General features: G+C 34.4%; 1 protein-coding gene across 1 annotated transcript in view; it reads right to left on the bottom strand.

Annotated features, from left to right (window-relative positions):
* LOC128223399 (tyrosine-protein phosphatase 10D-like) overlaps nt 1-21818 on the bottom strand; it is a 63120-nt gene that overhangs the window by 6399 nt on the left and 34903 nt on the right. Inside the window, exons 21-29 of the mRNA XM_052932679.1 lie at nt 16425-16487; nt 8983-9064; nt 7950-8040; nt 6460-6536; nt 5807-5941; nt 4424-4549; nt 3200-3354; nt 1959-2103; nt 524-620 (exon numbers count right to left, since the gene is read on the bottom strand). Of these exons, the coding sequence (XP_052788639.1) occupies nt 524-620; nt 1959-2103; nt 3200-3354; nt 4424-4549; nt 5807-5941; nt 6460-6536; nt 7950-8040; nt 8983-9064; nt 16425-16487 (971 nt within the window). The remainder of the gene's footprint in view (nt 1-523; nt 621-1958; nt 2104-3199; nt 3355-4423; nt 4550-5806; nt 5942-6459; nt 6537-7949; nt 8041-8982; nt 9065-16424; nt 16488-21818) is intronic.

The following is a 21818-nucleotide window of genomic DNA, read 5'->3' as shown; positions in this document are numbered from 1 at the left end:
GGAAAGATGCATGCAACAATGGATATTAATTTTATCAAATTCCCTGAGCTCACTATCCTGCCAGGCACCATCACACATTACAGGATATGGACCCTGATTAATTCTTACAATATCCCAGGTGATATATTCTCAGGTGCAGTTTTAATTCCACCGGTTGTGATTCATCGGCTATCTAATGACCCTTACATTCACCCCACCCCACCCCATTTTTGTGACAATAAGAAAGTCTTAGGGTATTTTGAAGGAAGCGCCAATGTTTGTCAATAATTAAACTCAACAATTATTAAGGCCAGGGTCATGAGCCTTGCTTTTGATGTGTGTATTGTCTCTAGATACTTGTGTCCCAAATGTCAAATGTTACTTGAATATCCTGAACAGTTTTTGAGTTATTGCCAAGGCTAAAAACAAAGCACAATGACGCCTATGACGACACTTTGGCTGTGACAATACCTCCAATGTTTGTTTTTGCGAAAACAAGTCGAGCTCAGAATGTACAGTGGTATAAACTAAGAACTACCATTACCTTGATTACCACCGGTGTTCTCGTACAGGTTATTCTCAGCCAGTCTCTTGCTGTCCAACATCTCCTTTACACAGTCATGGATAAACACATACTGTTCCTGTAAACATCAAATCAGACCATTAGCACATTCTTCATATCAAAGTAAAAACCCTATATGCGACCACTCTGTTTTCACGACCAACCCGCTAATGAGACCGATTGTTTTCAAAACCGATATTATCCCGATGTAATTCTTATAGTGGTCATAAACCCTGATAAAACAGGCACTACTTATTCTTTAGGCAAGAGTGTGGTCTTGTGATGTGGGGGGGGGGGCATAGTACCCGGAGGAAACCAACATATCCGGCTTGTTGACCAAAAACCAAACTCACATGTGCCCAGGCCGGGAATTCGAACCCGGGTCGCCTTGGTGTAAAGCGAGTGCGCTAACCACTGCGCTAACCTGGCAATTTCTTTTTATGTTATTGCCAAGTGATAAGTTTTTGCATGAAAATGCTGCTGACAACACTAAGGCTATCACAATAACATGACAATCTTTCTTGTAAAACGAGCTAACAATGAGATCTTTTGACAAAACAAAGCGAATTTATGACTTGGAAAGATTTTCCAATACATCAAGTAGTTTCTGAAATATTAACCTATAAGTGCTTACATTCAAAATATTAACCAGAATTTTCAAGTCGAATAATAAGGGCAATAGTTTGCATTATATTCAAGATAGAGTTATCCTACTTGATTAATTAAGTTCGTTGGGTAGTTGGCAACACTTCTCATAAGTTGCAATGCAATGTAGTTGGCAACACTTCTCATAAGTTGCAATGCAACACATGATGTATTAACTGAGATATTGACTTAAATGTGGTTACATGCAAAACCTTAACCATAATTTTAAAGTCGAAAAATAAAAGACCATAATTGGCATTATATGCAAAATGGTTAAACAAGTAGGTTGGATGGTTGAATAGCGTTGTATAAAGTCTCAATGCAATATATCAAGTAATAACTGAGATATTAACCTATGTGTGTTTACATGCAAAACCTTAACAGAATTTCTTAGTCAAATGATAAAGGCCAATAATTTGCATTATATTTAAATTAGTGTTATCGAACTTGATTAATTAAGTAGGTTGGATAGTTGGGAATATATATCTAAAGTTCCAATGCAATACATGATGCATTTGCTGAGATAATGACCTAATGTGGTTACATGCAAAACCTTAACCAAGGTGTGACGCCGACGCCGACCCCTGGGTGTGTTCTATAGCTCTCCTTATTCTTTGAATAGTCGAGCTAAAAAGGATCCAAATGATAAACGCATACAACTTTATTTGATAAAAAATGGATGGTATTTAAATTATTTGTTGTTAATTCTTTTGAGAAATTCCACTAGGTTAAAAATATTCACTAATAAGCTTTATGAATACCGCCCCAGTACCTCAGTCTGAACCATGAAGATCCTGTTGTCCCTCATCCTGAGGACAAAGTCAAAGATGTCTATCTCCACGTCAAAGTCGTGTTCGTCTATGAACTGCATGAAGTAGTCGATGGCCAGGTATGTCCCTGTACGACCAACGCCCGCACTGGAAATTATATAAGAAAACATTGTTACAATAATTCAATTCAAAGTTGTTTACTATTAAATTTTGAATTACAATGACCTCATTCTTGGTAAAGTTAATAAATTTAATAAACTGTCGGCAATATATCAAACAATGTTATGCCCTTTATTACAGGATCAAGCTCAGCACACTTGTTTTGTTTTGGTATAATTGTGTTATAATCTCAAAGAGAATGTGTTGAAGATAACTGTTGTTTTTGTATTGAAAAACCAAGTTTAGGTTTTATAGGTTGGCAAACAAAATAAGATACTGTAGCATGTTACACTTACAAATTTATGAAATGTGAAATGATGGCTACAATGAGCTGAGCTGATGGTTACAATGAGCAGAGCTGATGGTTGAAATGAGCTGATGTTTACAATGAGCCGAGCTGATGTTAACAATAAGCAAAGCTGATGGTTACAATAAGCTGTTTTTTACATTCAGCTGAGCTTATGGTTACAATGAGCTGATGGTAACAAAGAGCTGATGATTACAATGAGCTGAGCTGATGGTTACAATGAGATGAGCGGATGGTTACAATAAGCTGTTTATGACAATGATCTGAGCTGATGGTAACAATAAGCTGTTTGTTACAATGAGATGAGCAGATGGTTATAATAAGCTGTTTGTTACAATGAGATGAGCGGATGGTTACAATGAGCTGTTTGTTACAATGAGCTGAGCTGATGGTTACAATAAGCTGTTTGTTACAATGAGCTGCGCTGATGGTTACAGTGAGCAGAGCTGATGGTTACAATGAGCTGAGCTGATGGTTACGATAAGCAGAGCTGATGGTTGCAATGAGCTGATAATAACAATGAGTTGACGGTTACATTAGCCAAGCTGATTGTTACAATGAGCTGAGCAGATGATGGTTACAATAAGCTGAGCTAATGGTTACAAAGAGCTGATCATTAGCTAGATGTAATTTAATACTGTTAACAAAGCAAAACAAAACAGTGCGGTGCCAGTGACAAAGCTTGTCTCTTGCTATTGTGTTTATAGTCTTACAAGGGGAACAACCCAACAATAACAAGACAACAATGGCACGAGTGCACCCACGTAACATACTAACCTGCAATGCACGATCATGGGCCCAGCCTTATCAGGTGGCTGTATCTGGTGGCGTACGTCTCGGATGAAGTTCAGGATGGTGTCGTGCTTAACGTTTGCCTGGAAGTCCTGCCACGTTAGGAAGTGGAAGTGCTTTATCGTACGAGTCTGGCTGCCCTGGGAACCAGTAAATAAAAATAATTTCATTTTTTTTTCAAATTGTTCCTGAAGACAGATGTTAAACATACAATACGTTCTAAAAATTGCTGAACACTATCAAAAATAGTTAAAATGTATACATAGATTTAATGGATTGTGACTGGTGCTGAAAAAAAATGTTGTCTGCCACCTCGTGAAACGTTGGAATTAAAAAGGAATCCTTCTGAATGTAAGTAAAGGAGGACTTAAGATGGTCAAAACTCTGTATCAATATAGAAGGAATAATGTCTGTCTTGGGCGCAGTCCTCGTAAACATTAGTGGGTATAACTGTATATTCGATGTATAAATCATACATTTTAAGATCAATATGAATGATTTACAATAATCATTGACATATTTATTCAATATCAGGCCTGTTTTTATTATATATCCTAAAGAGGACTGTCTAATTTGATAATCATTATCTCCATGACGATATCTCCACACCGCATATGATGACAACTGAGCCATGACGATTGTCATCTCCTTGACGATCTCTCCATACAGCATGTGAGGACAACTGAAAGTCATCTCCATGACACTCTCTCCATACTGCATCTAATGACAAGTAAACCACGACAATCATCATCTCTATGACAATCTCTCAATACTGTATGTGATGACAAGTGAACCATGATAATCATTATCTCCATGACGATATCTCCACACCGCATATGATGACAACTGAGCCATGACGATTGTCATCTCCTTGACGATCTCTCCATACAACATGTGAAGACAACTCAAAGTCATCTCCATGACACTCTCTCCATACTGCATATAATGACAAGTAAACCACGACAATCATCATCTCTATGACAATCTCCCCATACTGTATGTTATGACAAGTGAACCATGACAATAATCATCTCCATAATCTCTCCATATCGCATTTAAAGACAAGTGAACTATGGTAATCATCATCTGCATCACAATCCCTCCATACTACATGTGATGACAAGTTAACCATGGCAATCATCATCTCCATGACGATCTTTACATACTGCTTGTGGTGAATTAAGTTTCATTCAATAACAAATCTCTTACGTTGCGTATCTTGAAGACTCTGAAGTCGTAAGTCTTGATATTGGAGTATGAGGTCATCTCCACGACAACTTCTCCGTATTGTTTCGGGTCCCCAACCTCATCGGGCCAGTACTGCTCACACTTGATCTGAAAATTCATATATACATGTGGATATCAATGACAATTTATCATGATTATTTCTTCTATGTTAAATATGTTAGAATACAAGGTCATCTTACATGGTTGTCTTTTTAATTATTTTGATGGTAGGTGGAAAAGCTTATTCTCCCACCTCAGATAGGTAGATCCAAAAATTAGGCGATGCTGGAAATTCTTATCTTGCCCTCAGGCAAAGATAAAACAAGTACCAGTATTGGACTGCTTCTTTATTTTCTTATCACAATTACCGCCCTTTCTGAAGACCGTCGCCTGTAGCATCATTGAAATCTTGTCTTGTGGCAATATTTAAAATCCAAATTAATTATTTCTCGCTTCAAATTACACCATATTTTTTCACGCGGCATTCAAGAAATAATGTTGAATTCTCCTCAGAACTATTTAACCAAGGATTTGACTATTTATATAATCTGAATCACTGCGCGCATATCCATGACAATCATGAATTATCACATTCCTACCGGTATACGCAAATTATTTTCACCATGCACTAAAGAGTTCCAGCGAAAAAAATCATTTAAGTTTATTTTGATCAACTGAGGATGGAGATAAAGCATCAACCATTGCCGCTCGTGTAAGATCGTGTTCATCTCAACGCTCGTACCTCGTTTCCACTAAACACTAACGCTCAAGTTGGAATGAACCTATCTGACACTCTCATTTTGATTTAAACTAATAGTGCATATTATGTCTTAAAAGGTTAAATTTGCTTATATATTTGCATTTGGGTCCAAATAGTTAGTGCATTTATTGTTTTGACAGGTTTAATTTGCTTATATTTTTTCGTATGGATCCAATTTTTTAGTGCATGCAAAGTTTTGGCAGATTAAATTTCCTTATATATTTTCATGTGGGTCCAAATCAGTAGTGAATAATTCTTTATTGTTTTGACAGGTTAAATTTGCAAACATTGTCATTTGTAGAACTATCTACCGTATTCATCAGTTTATTGTTATCACAACTGAAAGGACCACAACTTAAAGGAATAAGGCAGTTTATTAAGGCAAGGGGCAGTATAATACAGTTGAAGCTCGTTGACTCGAACTCGCTTGGCTAGAATTCCGCGTTGGCTCAACCTGGGTGCAAAGATCCAATTTCATTACATTGAAGGTAGGCATTCCCACTTGGCTCGAATTTACGAGGCTCGAGGTATTTTCGCCGGTCCCAGGGCGTTCGAGCAAGAAGGGTTCGACTGTATTGCCATGAAAAATGATACAACAGCCACACCTTCTTCCCCTCCTTGCAGAGTGTAAGCATGACGATGATGGTGACGTTTTGTTCCCAGATCATTCTCCAGTGATCGTCGATTGTGGCGGGTAGTGGACCTTGACAGCCGATGTACTCACGGGGGGAGAGGTAACCCTGAAATACGCAAATAGTGGAAAGTACTGACATTTTGTGTGAAGATTATCAAAATACATTTTGTTCCCACATCATCTGCCTGTGGCGGGTAGTGAACCTTGAACGCTAACGTTTTCGTAAAGGGAATGGTTCAAACAACGCTTAATTATGCAAAATAACAAACAGAAATCTTGAATTCCGAATGATAATGATTATTTTTGTTAGGTTTGAAATACATGGCTTAGATAATAAACCTAAGTTCCTTCCAAACGATGATTTGCTAAAGCAAGTATAGTAAAATAACTAAGTCAGGACAGGGTTTTGCATCATTGACTGACTAAAAATGTAATATAAAAGGTTTTACGCAGTTCATTGACATACAGCATACAAGCCCCTTCATGGTTAGCCCTTAACCCCCTTCAGTGTTTATTTCATTTTGTTTTTTCATATGACAAAAACTTCGACCTGTACAGATTTCATTACGCAACTGCGTATTTGCGAACATTCAGCTACGCACCTACCCCTGTTATGTCACATACCGGTAGATAGTTTCCGTTGATGAAGTCATTTTTGTCATCTTCTCCGTTAGTGGTCAACTTCACACGGCTATGGTCATCTGCGGAATAGAACTTTCAATTTGTATTCCTTTAAAATCACAATCCAAGATCTTGAGGGTGTTTCTGAACAAGAATCATACGAAGAGTTTTATACCTAGGAGATATTTCTAACAGTGCCAGGCCGTTGTTTATAAAACATTGTAAGAAATATCTTAATTTTATTTCTTAAAAAAAATCAAGGTCATATTTAAAGATGCACTCTTACTCCCAAATAAGATTTACCACAGTGAATACAATTGTTTTAATATATCCAAAAAAATGAATGCATGTCGAAAACAATGGTTCTAATGAAGGATACCGAAATAGATTTGAAAGAACAGTGCAGAAAAAATGGTATTACTACCTTATGAGACTAAAGTAGATCACCGTAAATCTTTTGGCACTCACCAATCATTTAATAATTGTGCATTTCAGCTATCAAATACACGGTTACCATCTTGTTATCAGTAATAAATAATTTCAATTAATGCATTTTTTAGTAAGTAGTTAAAGGTTTATACCTGAAATTTATGTTTGTTATACATGTGTATGTATTGATATTTTGAGTTAGAGTGTCACTTTAAAGAAGAGTATGAGTGTTTTTAACATAAAAGTATGTATATTACATAAACTCATTAAAATTACTTAAGGTATTATTAAGTTATTATTTCCTATTTCGAGTGAGATACTGAACTTAATAAAATATCTTAAGTATGGAAAGGGCTTAAGATGTTTTATGAATACCGGCCTAGCAATATAATAGAAACACTCTGCTAGGGACAAATTTTTGATGAAATAGGGTCCTGGAAATATGGATTTTTGAAGATACAATATCTTTGATATATTAGTTTGAACTAAATGTTCAAGAAAATGTTATAACCTCAAATCTTAGCGCATAAAACTTCCAAACCAAACCATTATTGTAACGTTTGTGCTTAAACACTAAAAAGTTTATATTGTTTATACAGCTCCTAGCTGACTCGTGTTCCAGTGAGCACATGTTATACTGACTGTCTTCAAGCCGCTAATCCCATCATTTATCAGTGAAACGATTTGGATACATGTGTAGTCTGTCGGTGGTGTTTTTTTTTGTGAATGTGGTGTTTAAACGTTTATATCGCTAGTTAATCTGGGCTCTGCCTTGTGCCTTCTTGACATGTTGTTTTAATTATTGACTAATGTAATTTACTGTATTATTTGTAGAGAGATGATCAATGGTCATCAATGCACCAGTCAATTGTAACCACGCCTCCCCCCCGGTCCGGAGCATTCCATACTTTTTTCGGCTCGAAAACAAAACCACCGCATTCATTCATCACTGCGGGGCCACTTGGAAGATAAAAACAAGGCCCATTTCCCCCGCTATCCCTGGTATACCACTGGACCTCGCGGGGCCATGGTTTCAATTGTCTGGTGCATAATCAATAATTTACAAGGAATAATGTTTATGTATCTGTTCTTGGCCCTGTTCTCCTTCAGTAAAGAGGCAACTGTCGAATGTTTCGGGCTCAGGGTCTTCAACTCCTGAATAAAAGTAAAATGGTTGGTTAATTCTGGCCCTGTAATTTTTCCAAGGATTGTGAAATTTATTTAATAACAATTTAAAGCATTAAGATCCATTTTTGAACCGAAACAGGATGATGAAATTATTTTGTTTTGGCAAAGATATGATACATAGGTATATAGTATAAAAAAGTAATTTGATTTATATTAGAAATAACTATTTAAGATATATACCGTCATGGTTAATTTTGTTTTAAAAGAAACCAAAAATAGAGAAAAAAGTGACAGGCAGCCAACTGTATAAAACTGGTTACAGTTATTCTTTAATTTGGCACAAGTTAGCCAAAACATTTATTGACTAGTCAATACCGTAATTATTCTATAAGTCGCCCGGGCGTTTATTAGAATCATACCCGAGTTCAAAGTAGGAGATAGGTGTTAATTAGAGACAATTGCTTTTATCCGAGATGAAATCCGGTCATCATTATCATAATTGGTCTTAAAGACAAAAAACTGAAGTAAGATCGTATATAGAGCAGGAAATCAGAAGACTCGTTGTTTAAAAGGTATGCTTATATATATAAAATAATAGGGGGAATGTGCGTTTACAGAAGGCAATGTTTTTGCACGATTTTGCCCCAAAAGGTCGTTTTAAGGCCGAAAATCGGGGGACGGGCGATTATTAGAGGATGAGCGATTAATAGAATAATTATGGGATATCAAATTATTTATATAAAGCAATCAAATGATTTAAGTTAGCAAACTAACCAAAAGATAACTAATGGACTGCATTGCCTGCAGATCATTTAATTAGTAAGATAAAAAAAGAGTACATATATAAACAACAAATAAATCCATTTAAGATTCTAAGCAGCAATATTAACAACAACCTATTCCTTCATTCATTCATTTATATCATAGTAATGATTAGAAAATTAACAACACATCAAAACTGGCACAAACTTTATATTCATCGGAGAACTTCAGGTTGGAATCTTTGTGCATCATAGTTAGGTACGCGTCAAACTCACTCAGTAGAATTGGCCTGTAATCACGGAGGTGAACATTTAATTTTGAATTATAAATGTATTGTAATTTGATGTTGCTGTGGTAATATAACCTAAAATGAATACTGCATCAATAAATTGTAATAAAAGAAATCATTTCAGGAACAAATCATTTACAGTCATTAGTTTGTTTTTAATTACAAAGAGTAACAAAATCATTATTCAATACACTTGAATTAAGATAATAGACTGAATTATAACAAAATAATAAATTTTCATTATGATTTTGAGCAAATGAATACTCTTCAAAGTTAATTATTTAATGGGCAAATGAATATATTCTTAGTATTGAGAATCAAAAAAACAACAGACATCATAGAAAACACAGAAAAATTAACGAAACCTTTAAAAAATGGGTTTCACACAAAGAAACAAAGTCAAAACACGAACAAATCCTCTGGAATCTACTTCCAGTCTGAACAAAGGGGGGGGGGGGGGCGTAATTTCGTTTCATGCAAACATAAAGAGAGAAAAAAAAATTCATGGCAATCAAAATGGCGTTTTAAAAGTTCGTTCCTGAAGTGAAAAAGTCGTTGACTTCAAATTATGATACACATCACATACTGAAAACTCGTAATCATTAGCTACTCTCAGAAGTAAAAACGTATCCTCTCAAGGCTAAACATTTGTGCAGAAGTTTGTTTGCATTTCACCAAAAAGTGGGTAATGTGCTTGCAATAAGTCGAGTAATAGCCATGAAGTTTGGAAAATAAGAATATATAAATGCAAGCACAGTTACAACATGCACAGAGTTGCCATATTTGCCGAGAAATACGAAAAATTATGGATAAAACAACACGTTTATTTGTAAACATTGTCTCCTAAGCCACAGTCTGTTCAATAACTTTTTTATCTTTTAAGTTATGATAACAAACTAAGATGTCGATCGAAGAATATGTTATTCGTTACATACTGGACGCATCCATTTTTCAAAATTTAAAAAACGTCCACTTACCAGGCAAAAGTTGGTACCAGAATCGGTACTTTTCATTCTTAATCCGCCATTTTGTTTACCATGAAACATTTTCCTCACTTAGTGTTTGCATGAAACGAAATTACGTCCTCCCCCTTGTAGAACAATCCTTGCACAACATTGTATTTAAAAGTACATTGTGTTTGTAAGATTAATGGGCAAGAGATGTTAACAGCATCAAAAACGGCCAAGTAAGAGGACAAGAACAGAACTGAAAACATTTTACAGAGCGAAACAGTGTAAAAAAAGAACCTTTTGATATTGAACGTTCTGTTACAACTAGTTTACCGTTATTTTTTTTTTTTTTTCACATTGATTTTGAAGATTAACTTATATAAACTTATTCTAATTCACTCTTGGTTACATGGCATTGCACAAAAGTGTGGTCTTGTTTTGTGGGCGGAAACAGCCCTAAGAAAACCACTCGTCCTTCTTCAAATTACCACCATTTAAACTCACATGCGGTTGGGAACTGAACCCAGGTTGCTTTTTATTAGAAGCGAGTGTGCTAACAGCTTCACTAACCAAAAAAACTGTCGCATGTATTTATCATTAGAAGCACCTGATACTCAATTTTCACTTATGACTGACCAGAGGATACACAAGATTTACAAAATCTTGTTTTGTGCATTAAGGTGATATCGCTAGACAGATTTTAAGCAATATTAGCATAAATTTTACACTTTACTTCTTAGCATTAATTTCACACTTTATCATTTTGCGTAAATTTCACACTTAACCTTTTTGCATTAATTTCACATTTTACCTCTTTGTATGATTTCATACTTAACCTCTTTGCATTAATTTCACACCTTACCTCTTTGCATTAATTTCACACTTACTTCTTTGCTTTAATTTTACGATACTGAGATATTAATGTTGTCCTGTGAAGTAGGTCTTCTGGTCTGTTGTGAAAATTACATAGTAGTTTTAGAAGATTCAAATAGAATATTAATTCTTCGATCGCAAGGGACTCCAAACTAAAAACTCACTCCTGAAATGCACCAAACACTTACCTGAGTACCCATGGCTAAGTGATCCCTTGAACAATATCAAAAGGTTATTTTCATCACATGAACGATATAGCTGCATTGGATCTCCCAGAAAACTCCAGCAGTGAACATTACTTGCTAGTTCAATAACGACACCCAAACCATTATTTCGACAAGAGAACCAGAAAGCACAATATACCCATTATGTCGACAAGAGAAACAGAGACACAGAAAGAACCATATACCCATTATGTCGACAAGAGAAACAGAGAACCAGAAAGAACCATATACCCATTATGTCGACAAGAGAAACAGAGAACCAGAAAGAACCATATACCCATTATGTCGACAAGATAAACAGAGAACCAGAAAGAACCATATACCCTTTATGTCGACAAGAGAAACAGGGAACAAGAAAAAACATGTACGGAGCAAAAAAAATTCAATAATGCAATCAAGATCCCAATACTACATTTTGATGTTTTCGAGTGTGTTGCAACTGTGAATAAACATGAATGCATTATCTTAATAAACTGCGTAAAGAAGTAATTGTTCAATGATAAAATTTAATTTTTAGCTGAATTCCTGAGTAAGTTATACTGTTCTAATTTTAGAGATCACCACCACAGTGATAATTGATTCTGAGATTTTGCAATTTATTTATACAGAGTGACCGAAGCAACTATTGATTTTTTGACATGATTTCCCTTCTTAAGGCAAACCAAGGCAGCAATAGTGTAATCTTATATATTTCGGTCTGCCTCTGGGCAAAACTTATTAAATATTATGTCAATGGAAAACTGTTTTCAGTTATTAAGAATATGTACCAAGGTATTAAATCTTGCCTATTGTTGAACAATAACACCTCTTATTTTTCTAACTGTAGAAGAGGCTTACGCCAAGGAGAAAATTTATCGCCTGTTTTATTTTCTCTCTTTCTGAATGATTTAGAGCATTATATGTTAAGCAGAAATACTCCCAGTGTAAATATCGATGATGATAACCTAGATGTGTATCTTAAACTTGTTGTACTTTTAATGCTGATGATACAGTTATCTTTGCAAAGAACGAATACGATTTTATATTGTCAATGGAAAACGTTGTTAAGGCCACTCCTTTTTTATTTTTTGGTTTACAAGAATTTTTGGGGAAAATGTCCACCGGGCGGTCGAAAAAAAAAAAAAAAAAAAAGGGAAAAAAGTCACAAAACATACTCTTGAAGGGTAAAAATCAGAGAACAACATAAAAACATTGAAAATTTATATCATTTACATGACATTTTAAATTTTTAAACTGCTATTAATGCATGTTTTAATACACTCAAAGTTTCAAAGTTCTAATTAAAAACACAGTTTGAATCTTACATACTGTGCATATAAAACATCAATGAAATTGACTATAAAACATGTTTACATGTATAAACTACACATTTTATCAAAGATACATTGAATATCACTCAGCAAGACATTTGTTAAGCTTCAAGGGTATGTTAAAGCAAAAGTGAATGCAGAACACTAAACTGAACAATATTAAATTGAAAGAAAAGAGAAGGCAATTTTACGCATTAAAACACAAAAAAATGCACTGTATTAAAACAATACATACTATTTTCTAAACATTGTTTCAGTTATTTCAATATTGGAAAATGTCAATAAAGTGAAATAATTACCAATTTTGTAAATAAGTAAGTAACATTTTATGAAGATATTTGAGCTTTAACTTTGTGAAAGCAATTCCTGAAAAACTAAAAACCAAACTAGACCTAGATTTGAGTTTTAATAACCTTTACCATGGTGGGTCCTAGTTGTGTGTAGCTCGATCCATGCTAAGTTCGGATATTTTCGGACCGGGATATTTACCATGGGATGTTCACCAAATCCATTTCAAATTCAAATCTTGCAGCAAATTACCACATCAGTACATAAATATCACATAACAAAATAATAAATCTAACATGTGACTTAACTTTATGTACCAATGATAGTTACAGAGAAATCCATAATTATGTATCGGATATTTTCATCTTCTTCCAACTCCGCCATTTTGTGTATACACGAGTTCACAGAGCATCTATACTTCATGCTTGTTTATTTTTCATTTTAAAGAGTATTCCTTGGTTACAACAACAAATCTCATTTATAGAGAAATATCAAGTTCATTACAAATTGAAATGGACTTATTCAAAATAGTTTTCCGTGTTATTTTATCTAAATGTTTTGCACACAACTCATGGCATTAGTATTAAAATGTCATTGAGACATGTGTTCAACTATTTCATTGTTTTTAATCTACTTTTAACCCAAACATGAATAAACATGTAATCTAGAATAAACACAAGCTTAACATTGACTCAATAACAAGTATTTCCAAACCATTTTGTGATTTTCAAATCCATAAACACCATCGACCGAACTTGTGAAACTAGGTCACCGGTGTCAAATTTTACTTTCGATTTCACCACTCACACTTAGTGCACTGTTATTTGATATTTAACCATAAAATGTTATAAAATGTTTTTCTCACACATAATTTACAGATATTTGTGTCTACTAATTCGATGGCAGCCGCTGACAATTTTATTTTTTATCTATAAACAACAATATTTTCATGACCTATATTGGCGGGGAATAACAACAATCACGTGACAGTTATTGTTTGTGTCGGCTGTTAAATTTGCCAATGTTTATTGCTATTGTTATTTTAACAACTCCTGCATATTTTAATTAATTATTTCATACAAAGAATGACTGTTGTCGTCAATTCCGCCATTGCCATCAGCGCTGCCATAACAGTTGACTGGCTCACATGCTATCACTATAATTTGGCAAATACGGCCACGGAACAACAAACCAGTCGAGATCTACTGCATTCGTACTCTTATCTGTGCGTTTTTCTTTCGTTTCGCACCAAAATCAATACGGTCGGGAAAATAATTTTGAAAAAATAGTGAAATTCATTTTTATTTTTTTTTTGTACTTTTCGGAAAATTAGACCCGCCGGTTTTGTAAACCAATTTATATAAAAGTAGTGGCCTAACTATAGCAAAATGTGGAAGTTAGATATAAATGTAGATAAAACGATATTAGTATTTGGTGATAGAGCTAGAAGGGATATAAATATTACAGTGTAAGGTCAAAGGTTTGAAGTTGTAGATAATTTTAAAAACCTGTTATATTGGTGTTATATTTTCAAAGAATAGAAAATTTGCAAATGCCAAAAAAAATGTTGTTGATCAAGCGAGAAAAGCTTTATTTAGTCTGTATGTTAAAATAAGAAATTTAGATTTACCAATTGATTGCCAATTTAAATTGTTTGATAATACTGCTGCACCAATTTTGTTATAGGGTTGTGGAGACCTTAGCACAATTGAAAAAAATCAAACTGATTGTATGAAACATATTTTAAAAGTAAAGAAAGGCACACTTCATGTTATGCTGTATGGCGACGTAGGTAGATTCCCACTCAGTATTGTTATTTAGAAACGGATTATAGGATTCTGGTATAAACTTACTCACAATAACTTCAATTTATCGTCGATATTGTATAAACTACTCTATAATGAGTCAATTAGAAATAATAAGCGTTATCTGTGGCTAGACAATGTTAAGAATATTTTTCATGAATGTGTCAAACCCAGTACTTTGACGGTACAAAGGAATATTTGTTAAATCGTGTTGAAAATTTGCTAAATGATCAATACAAGCAATCTTGGAATAGTACTGTAAATGAGTCTCAAAAGTGTTACAATTAAAGGATTTACAAAACGGATCATAAGTTTGAATATTTTTATGGTTTAATTCCAGAAATGTTTATCCAACCGCTCATAAATTTCAGACTTTGCAATAATTATTTGGCAGTTGAGACGGGTCGCTGACATGGTATTCAAAGAAATGACCGAACATGTATTTTATGTAAATTAAATGGCATTGGCGATGAACTTCTTACATTCTGAAATGCACCCACTTTGCAAATGAAAGAAGAAAATATTTACCAGCTATTCATAGAAATGATGTCAAAATCATATCTTTCCAAAGGATAATGCGTGAGAATGACTGTGAAAAGCTTATACTCACAAGCAAATTCATATCTTTTTTGTTTAAAACATTGCGAAACCCACCTGGCAATATAACCTAGTATTTTAAAGATGAGTAGTTCGGCTATAACTTATTATGGTTAAGTGTTTCTTATGTCTTTTCAAATTCAAATATATTATGCTTTAACATCTGACCCCAAAAACCTGGTTCATTAATTATTTTTTTATATTATAATTATAGTATATTATAATATAATGTCTACCTCTATTCACATGTATAATGTGTTGAGCGTAATAAAAGAAAGAAAGTATATAAATGACTCTTGGAAAATGGTTTACGTAGAAAGGTTTTTAGTATAAAAAAAGGTCACAGGCACTATCATGCAGAAAGTAAAGAAAAAGACTTGATGCCAAGATGACCTTTCATTTTGAAGAATTTTAAGACGAACTATCTATGAAGCTGAGCAATTTTAATATAACTACAATTATTCTGTCAAAGACACAACTACCACAATGAAAGGACTTGGTGAGAAAATCCATTGAAATAATCCCAAATATGCCAACCAGAAACTCTGTCCTAACAACCATTTAGGACTAGAAAGACATTAAATTCCTGTTCTATACCTAAACTGTCAACCAGGAATTATATCTAAACCACCGTAAAGGACTTAGAAAAGACACAAAAATTATGTTCTATGCCTAAAATGTCAACTAGTAACTCTGTCCAAACCACATTCAAGTACAGGAAACACAGACATTCCGGTTCTTTAACTAAAATGGCAATTACAAACTCTGTCTAAACCACCTTCAAGGACTAGAAACACAGATATTCCTGTTATATTCCTTAAATGTCAACCAGAAACTCTGTCTAAACCACCATCAAAGACCAGAAACACAGACATTCCTGTCATATGCCTAAAATGTCATCCGGAATCTCTATCTAAACCAACATCAAGGACAAGAAACACAGAAATTCCGGATCCTGTCCTCTGCTAAAATGTCAACCAGAAACTCTGTTTTAACCACCTTTTAGGACAAGAAACAAAGACATTCCTGGTCTTTGCCTAAAATATCAACCAGAAAATCTCTCTAAACCACATTCAAGGCCCAGAAACACAGACATTCCTGTTCTTTGCCTAAAATGTTAACTAGAATCTCTGTCTAAACCACCTTAAAGGATCAAAAAAAAAAAAAAAATACCCCAGACATTCCTGTTCTTTAACCAAAATGTCAACCAGAAACTCTGTCTAACTCTGTCCAATCCAACTCCAAGGACCAGAAGAATATTCATTTTCTATTCCTGAAAAGTCAAACACCAGTTCTGTGATTTGATGCCCTACCTTTTCCTCTGAATCATTTCTCCAATCTCCACTTCAACGAGACTTCCATCAGGAATTGTTGACCTGGCATATACATCAGTAAAATATGTCAAACATATTTGGTTATGTCAAATCATTTTAAAGTCATGTGTATAACATGTACATACATACAGAAACATATCATATTGGCCAGCTTTTTCATAGATTGGAATACGGATTCACCATCACACTTCTCTCTTAAATTGCTGGATGGCTGATGAATAAAAAAACACAGCAAAAACTATAGTAATGGGTGTGAAGGAAGTTTTGACAAGTACTTAAAACAAATTGTACCGGATCTAAAAAAATAAACACACACATTTTATTTATTTTATGGAATTATAAATTCTCGTTGATAGCAATATAAAGAAGTCCAGTGATCTGCAGAGGGTAAAATACACCACATAGAGGGATTCTGCTGCTGTATATTGTTTCTCATTGCATCAATACTTGTGTGATGCCATGTTTTATTTTAAGTAGTGCAAGTCTTGACTTAAATCTTTGTTGTTTTAGTGAGTCTTAGACTAGATCGTGCACAATCTTGGTCAAACCAACTTGGAGTTTGATCATTGTAGGCCCTGTGGACATATCTAGCACTATCAGTTAGAGATTTCTGGTCTTTTTAGTGTGTCTTGCTTCTGTTGTAAGGTCCAACAATTTATGTACCAATGCATGTTTAGCTGTATCCCACTGATCGTGAATAAGGGACTTGACACTTGTCATCAAAATGTTATACGGATTTAAATATTCTGAGTCACTGACTATGTGAAACAGTTGTACATCAATGATCATAAGGGATATTTGTTCATCATCTTTACCATTGTTTGATCTGCTCAAACGATATACTTAAGTCATTTTATCACCAAATGCTGAAAACATAAATTAATCTAAGTCCAAAATGTAGTTTGCAGAGCTATAAGGGGCGTTTATAATTGGCGTAAATACGCGTTAAAATGAGCCAATTACAATATAAAATCAATTATGTGTTTGTTACAGTGCGAATACGGTAATGGCATACCGTAACTGCGATAATTTTAGGACCGTTTTGACCAAATCAAAGATGGCCCCTTATCAGTGAGGAATCCTTTTTACGCAGAACGAGTGTTATGTCTTATAATGCAAAAAGATAGAATTCGCTGTGCAGTGTTTTTATTTGATCTCAGCATTTAGGTTTATGCCTATCATGTATGTAAAATACATGTATGTAAGCACATAAATGTGAAAATTAACGTCAAGCAATCACCATTACACTTAATTTAATGAAACCATGGTGTACTACTACACTTTACACTATAAAGCTGCAAAGTGTTAAAACCAAGTTTTTAATATGGGCAATCCAATTATTTTCTTGTATAAGAAACGATAAAGTAGCAGCCTAAAGTTAAAGTTTTAACTAACAGTGACCTTGACCTTGACCCCAACCACCTTAAAAGAAAGTCCAAGCTAGCTCTTCACTTAAGCTACCAGAACGTTTTTCATTACAACCCAACAATTCTAACTTAAGTTATTGTGCAGAAACCAACTATCTATTTTAAATTACAGTAACGTTGACCTTGAACCCATCCCCCCTGAAAAGCAATCCCAAGCTAGCTCTTCACATAAGCTACCTCCACACCAACTTTCATCACTATCTATCAATTCTTACTTAAGTTATTGTAGAATCGTAGAATTTAGGAGTTTGAATAATACGACTGATTGTGTTCATTATTCAGACTTAAATTCTTTTTATTTAGATGAAGAAGTGTTGGATATCATTGTAAAGGTAACACTAACACATTGACTGAGCTAGTTGTTTAAGGTATTCAAGAGTTTGGTCAGTTTCCGATCAAGGCAATTGAAAGAAATCAAATATGAAAATTGTGATAAAACAAACTAATTTGTTTCCAAGACAATCAGGCATACCTCTTGAAAAAGTATTGGAAACTTATGGCGTTTTGTAAATAATTAACAGCGAAGTTTTACCTTTAAGTATTATTTTAATACACCATAACTATACATCAAAATGTTCATTTATACATGTATGTCTTCTATGACCCAAGGTAAGCCAAAATTGTATCAGTCCCCTGTGTTAATTGCCACATGTTATGATATGAAATTGATATGAAAAGCCATGATTATAGCGATTGTTAAAAACAAATAAATATACATGTTAAGTTTGTAAAAATAGTCAAACTTTGAAACAAAAATGCAAATCTTGTTTTGTGACATCAAACTTGAATGTCCTATTTCAAACATAAAATAAAGTGAATATCATATTTAATTGAATATTGATCAATAAAATACTTTCCGGTTCAGGTAAGAATCAGTGAACCAATTCTGGGTCCTCCAGGCAAAATTAATTGTAATTTGTCAAAGGCAATTGTGTTGGAGAATTGTGTTATAATGGGATTCCATGCCTACCATATCACCAATTACAGGTCCTCCAACTTATCTTAGAGTTGACCGGGAACTCACTTTCATTGTACTATACAAAGAGGCATGTATTGTATGGTTGCCAGACCTTGAGACGTTTATTTAAAGTATTCATTACATGGTGACAGACCAACGTTAAATTATCATATATTGCAGTCCTTCCAACCAATTGGTCATGCACCTAGAACATTAGCAAGGTTTTAGGCCAGTTCCCTAGATGGTGAGAATAGCATTTATGCAATTACAACTGATAAACTGGGTCCAAGCTTCCCCCCTTTCAGCTGACGGTAAAGGAGGAGGTGCTGTTATCTGACGCTCATATTTCATCACATGTCCATCATGTACGTTTGAATCGTCTGTCTCCCTGATAAACTCCTCATTGAAAAAATGTTCTGCTATGAAGATGTCATTTGTTTAGTGAAAAAGTGAAATATCATGTTGCTTGATGCTTAATAAAACAGTTAGAAATGGATACTTTTATATAACAAGTATTTAATGTTATAAATGTGATTTTTTGGTAATTCCAATCATCTATAATTGTGATCTCAATCGATGCATGTTTTTAAGCAAACTTTACTGCAATGTTTGTTATTTAAATTAATGCTAGAATGTATGTTAAGAATAAAATCTAGTTAAATCATAGTTCTATGAAATATGACTAGGGCATGTCCAAAATGGATAGCATTATTGACTAACTGGAACAATGTGTGCCTCAACTGTGAAATACATTATATACTTCAAATTAAAAGACTTGTAACCCTTTGAGAAAGTTTCCTTACTGCTCTGAGAACACCGCTTTTTTTATCAGAAACTGACTTAGGTGATCAGGAAGTAAATTCATAAGGTAATTCAAGCGTGCAAATATCCATATCAGCCTCAGAATTTTGTTTCTTATTAAACTAGTTAAAAACAATAAGTTCAACTTATGAATTTGTCTTTCAATTAACATAAAAAAGATTATTGATATCCATGGTTTTGAATAAATAATACATGAAAATGTTGTTACTGTTCCGGAATACCCCCAAACAACTGTGTATACTCAAAATATCGGTGTGAATAATAAAATATATTTTGTGTGCTTTATTGAGGATTAAATAATAGCTTACAGAATGAACAAAATAGCCAAGCAAAAGTAAACACAGGGCATAGCCATTTTTGTTTACACTTTAAAATACTATTGAATTGTGGGATTGCATTTTTGTGATTGTATTCTACTCAGTGGAAATAGGAGGATAATAAATAATATCATCATTTTTTTAATTCTGATTTTGGAAAAATTGAAACCATAGACAAATTATTTAATAAAATGTCCTTAATTTGCAACAATCGACATGTTAAGCTAAATGCAGTAAAACATTAAATTTACTTTAAGCCTAACTCCACTTTAATTAGATTGTTTTCAATGTGTTACTTACTTATATAATCACTTTGCTGTGATAATGTCATGTTTAGCTTTTTATAAGCCTGAATCCATTTTACGAAAATAAAAAAGGACCTTCATACAGAATGGATAAATGCACATATTAGGTTACATTGATGACAAGATACAAGATGATAAAGCTACAATTTCGTTACATATTAACATGAGTTTGTTTTATTTAAAAATAATTAAACATGGATTCACTGGTTATCCATTTAAAATGAATAAAAAAAACATCTGAATATATCAATTTTCTTCAGTAACCATACAGTAAATTGATATTAGCTATTTTCCAAGTTATTTTTTTTAATTAATTGTGACGGGCTGAATAATCAAATAACCAATCTTATAAATAAGGAGCAACACAATTCAGTGAAAAAACTCCTTTTTCTCAGTCCATTATATAATGTTTAAAGGTTATTAGTATGTTTCTTCATAACAATTCGTTTCATGCGACTGCAAAACCGTTTCCATATCAACACCTGATATCAGACATGCGCCCTGTATCACAGAGTTTGCCAGATATCATTATGCACGCTGTACCACTGAGTATACCCGATATCGGATAAGCATCCTGTACCACTGAGTATACCCGATATCGGATAAGCAAACTGTATCACTGAGTATACCCGATATCGGATATGCATCCTGTACCACTGTGTATACCCGACATCGGATAAGCATCCTGTATCACTGAGTATACCCGATAATGGACATGCATCCTGCATCATTGAGTATATCCGATATCGGACATGCACCCTGTATCATTGAGTATGCCCGATATAATACATGCACCCTGTATCACTGAGTATACCCGATATCGGACATGCACCCTGTATCATTGAGTATACCCGATATCGGACAACCATCCTGCATCATTGAGTATACCCGATATCGGACATGCATCCTGCATCATTGAGTATACTTGATAATGGACATGCATCCTGCATCATTGAGTATACCCGATATCGGACATGCATCCTGCATCATTGAGTATACCCGATAATGGACATGCATCCTGCATCATTGAGTATACCCGATATCGGACAAGCACCCTGTATGATTGAGTATACCCGATATCGGACAAGCATCTTGTATCACTGAGTATACCCGATATCGGACATGCATCCTGCATCATTGAGTATACCCGATAATGGGCATGCGCCCTGTATCATTGAGTATACCCGATATCGAACAAGCATCCTGTATCATTAAGTATACCCGATATCGGACAAGCATCCTGTATCGTTTAGTATACCCGATATCGGACAAGCATCCTGTATCACTGAGTATACCCGATATCAAACATGCACCCTGTATCACTGAGTATACCCGATATCGGACAAGCATCCTGTATCATTGAGTATACCCGATATCGGACAAGCGCCCTGTATCACTGAGTATGCCCGATATCAAACATGCACCCTGTATCACTGAGTATGCCCGATATTAAACATGCACCCTGTATCACTGAGTATACCCGATATCGGACAAGCATCCTCTATCATCGAGTACACCCGATATCGGACATGCACCCTGTATCA

Source organism: Mya arenaria, chromosome 17 (assembly GCF_026914265.1).
Source record: "Mya arenaria isolate MELC-2E11 chromosome 17, ASM2691426v1".
Taxonomy (NCBI): Eukaryota; Metazoa; Mollusca; class Bivalvia; order Myida; family Myidae; genus Mya; species Mya arenaria.
Note: the sequence above shows the minus strand (reverse complement) of the source record. Positions and strands in the feature narration are given on the sequence as shown.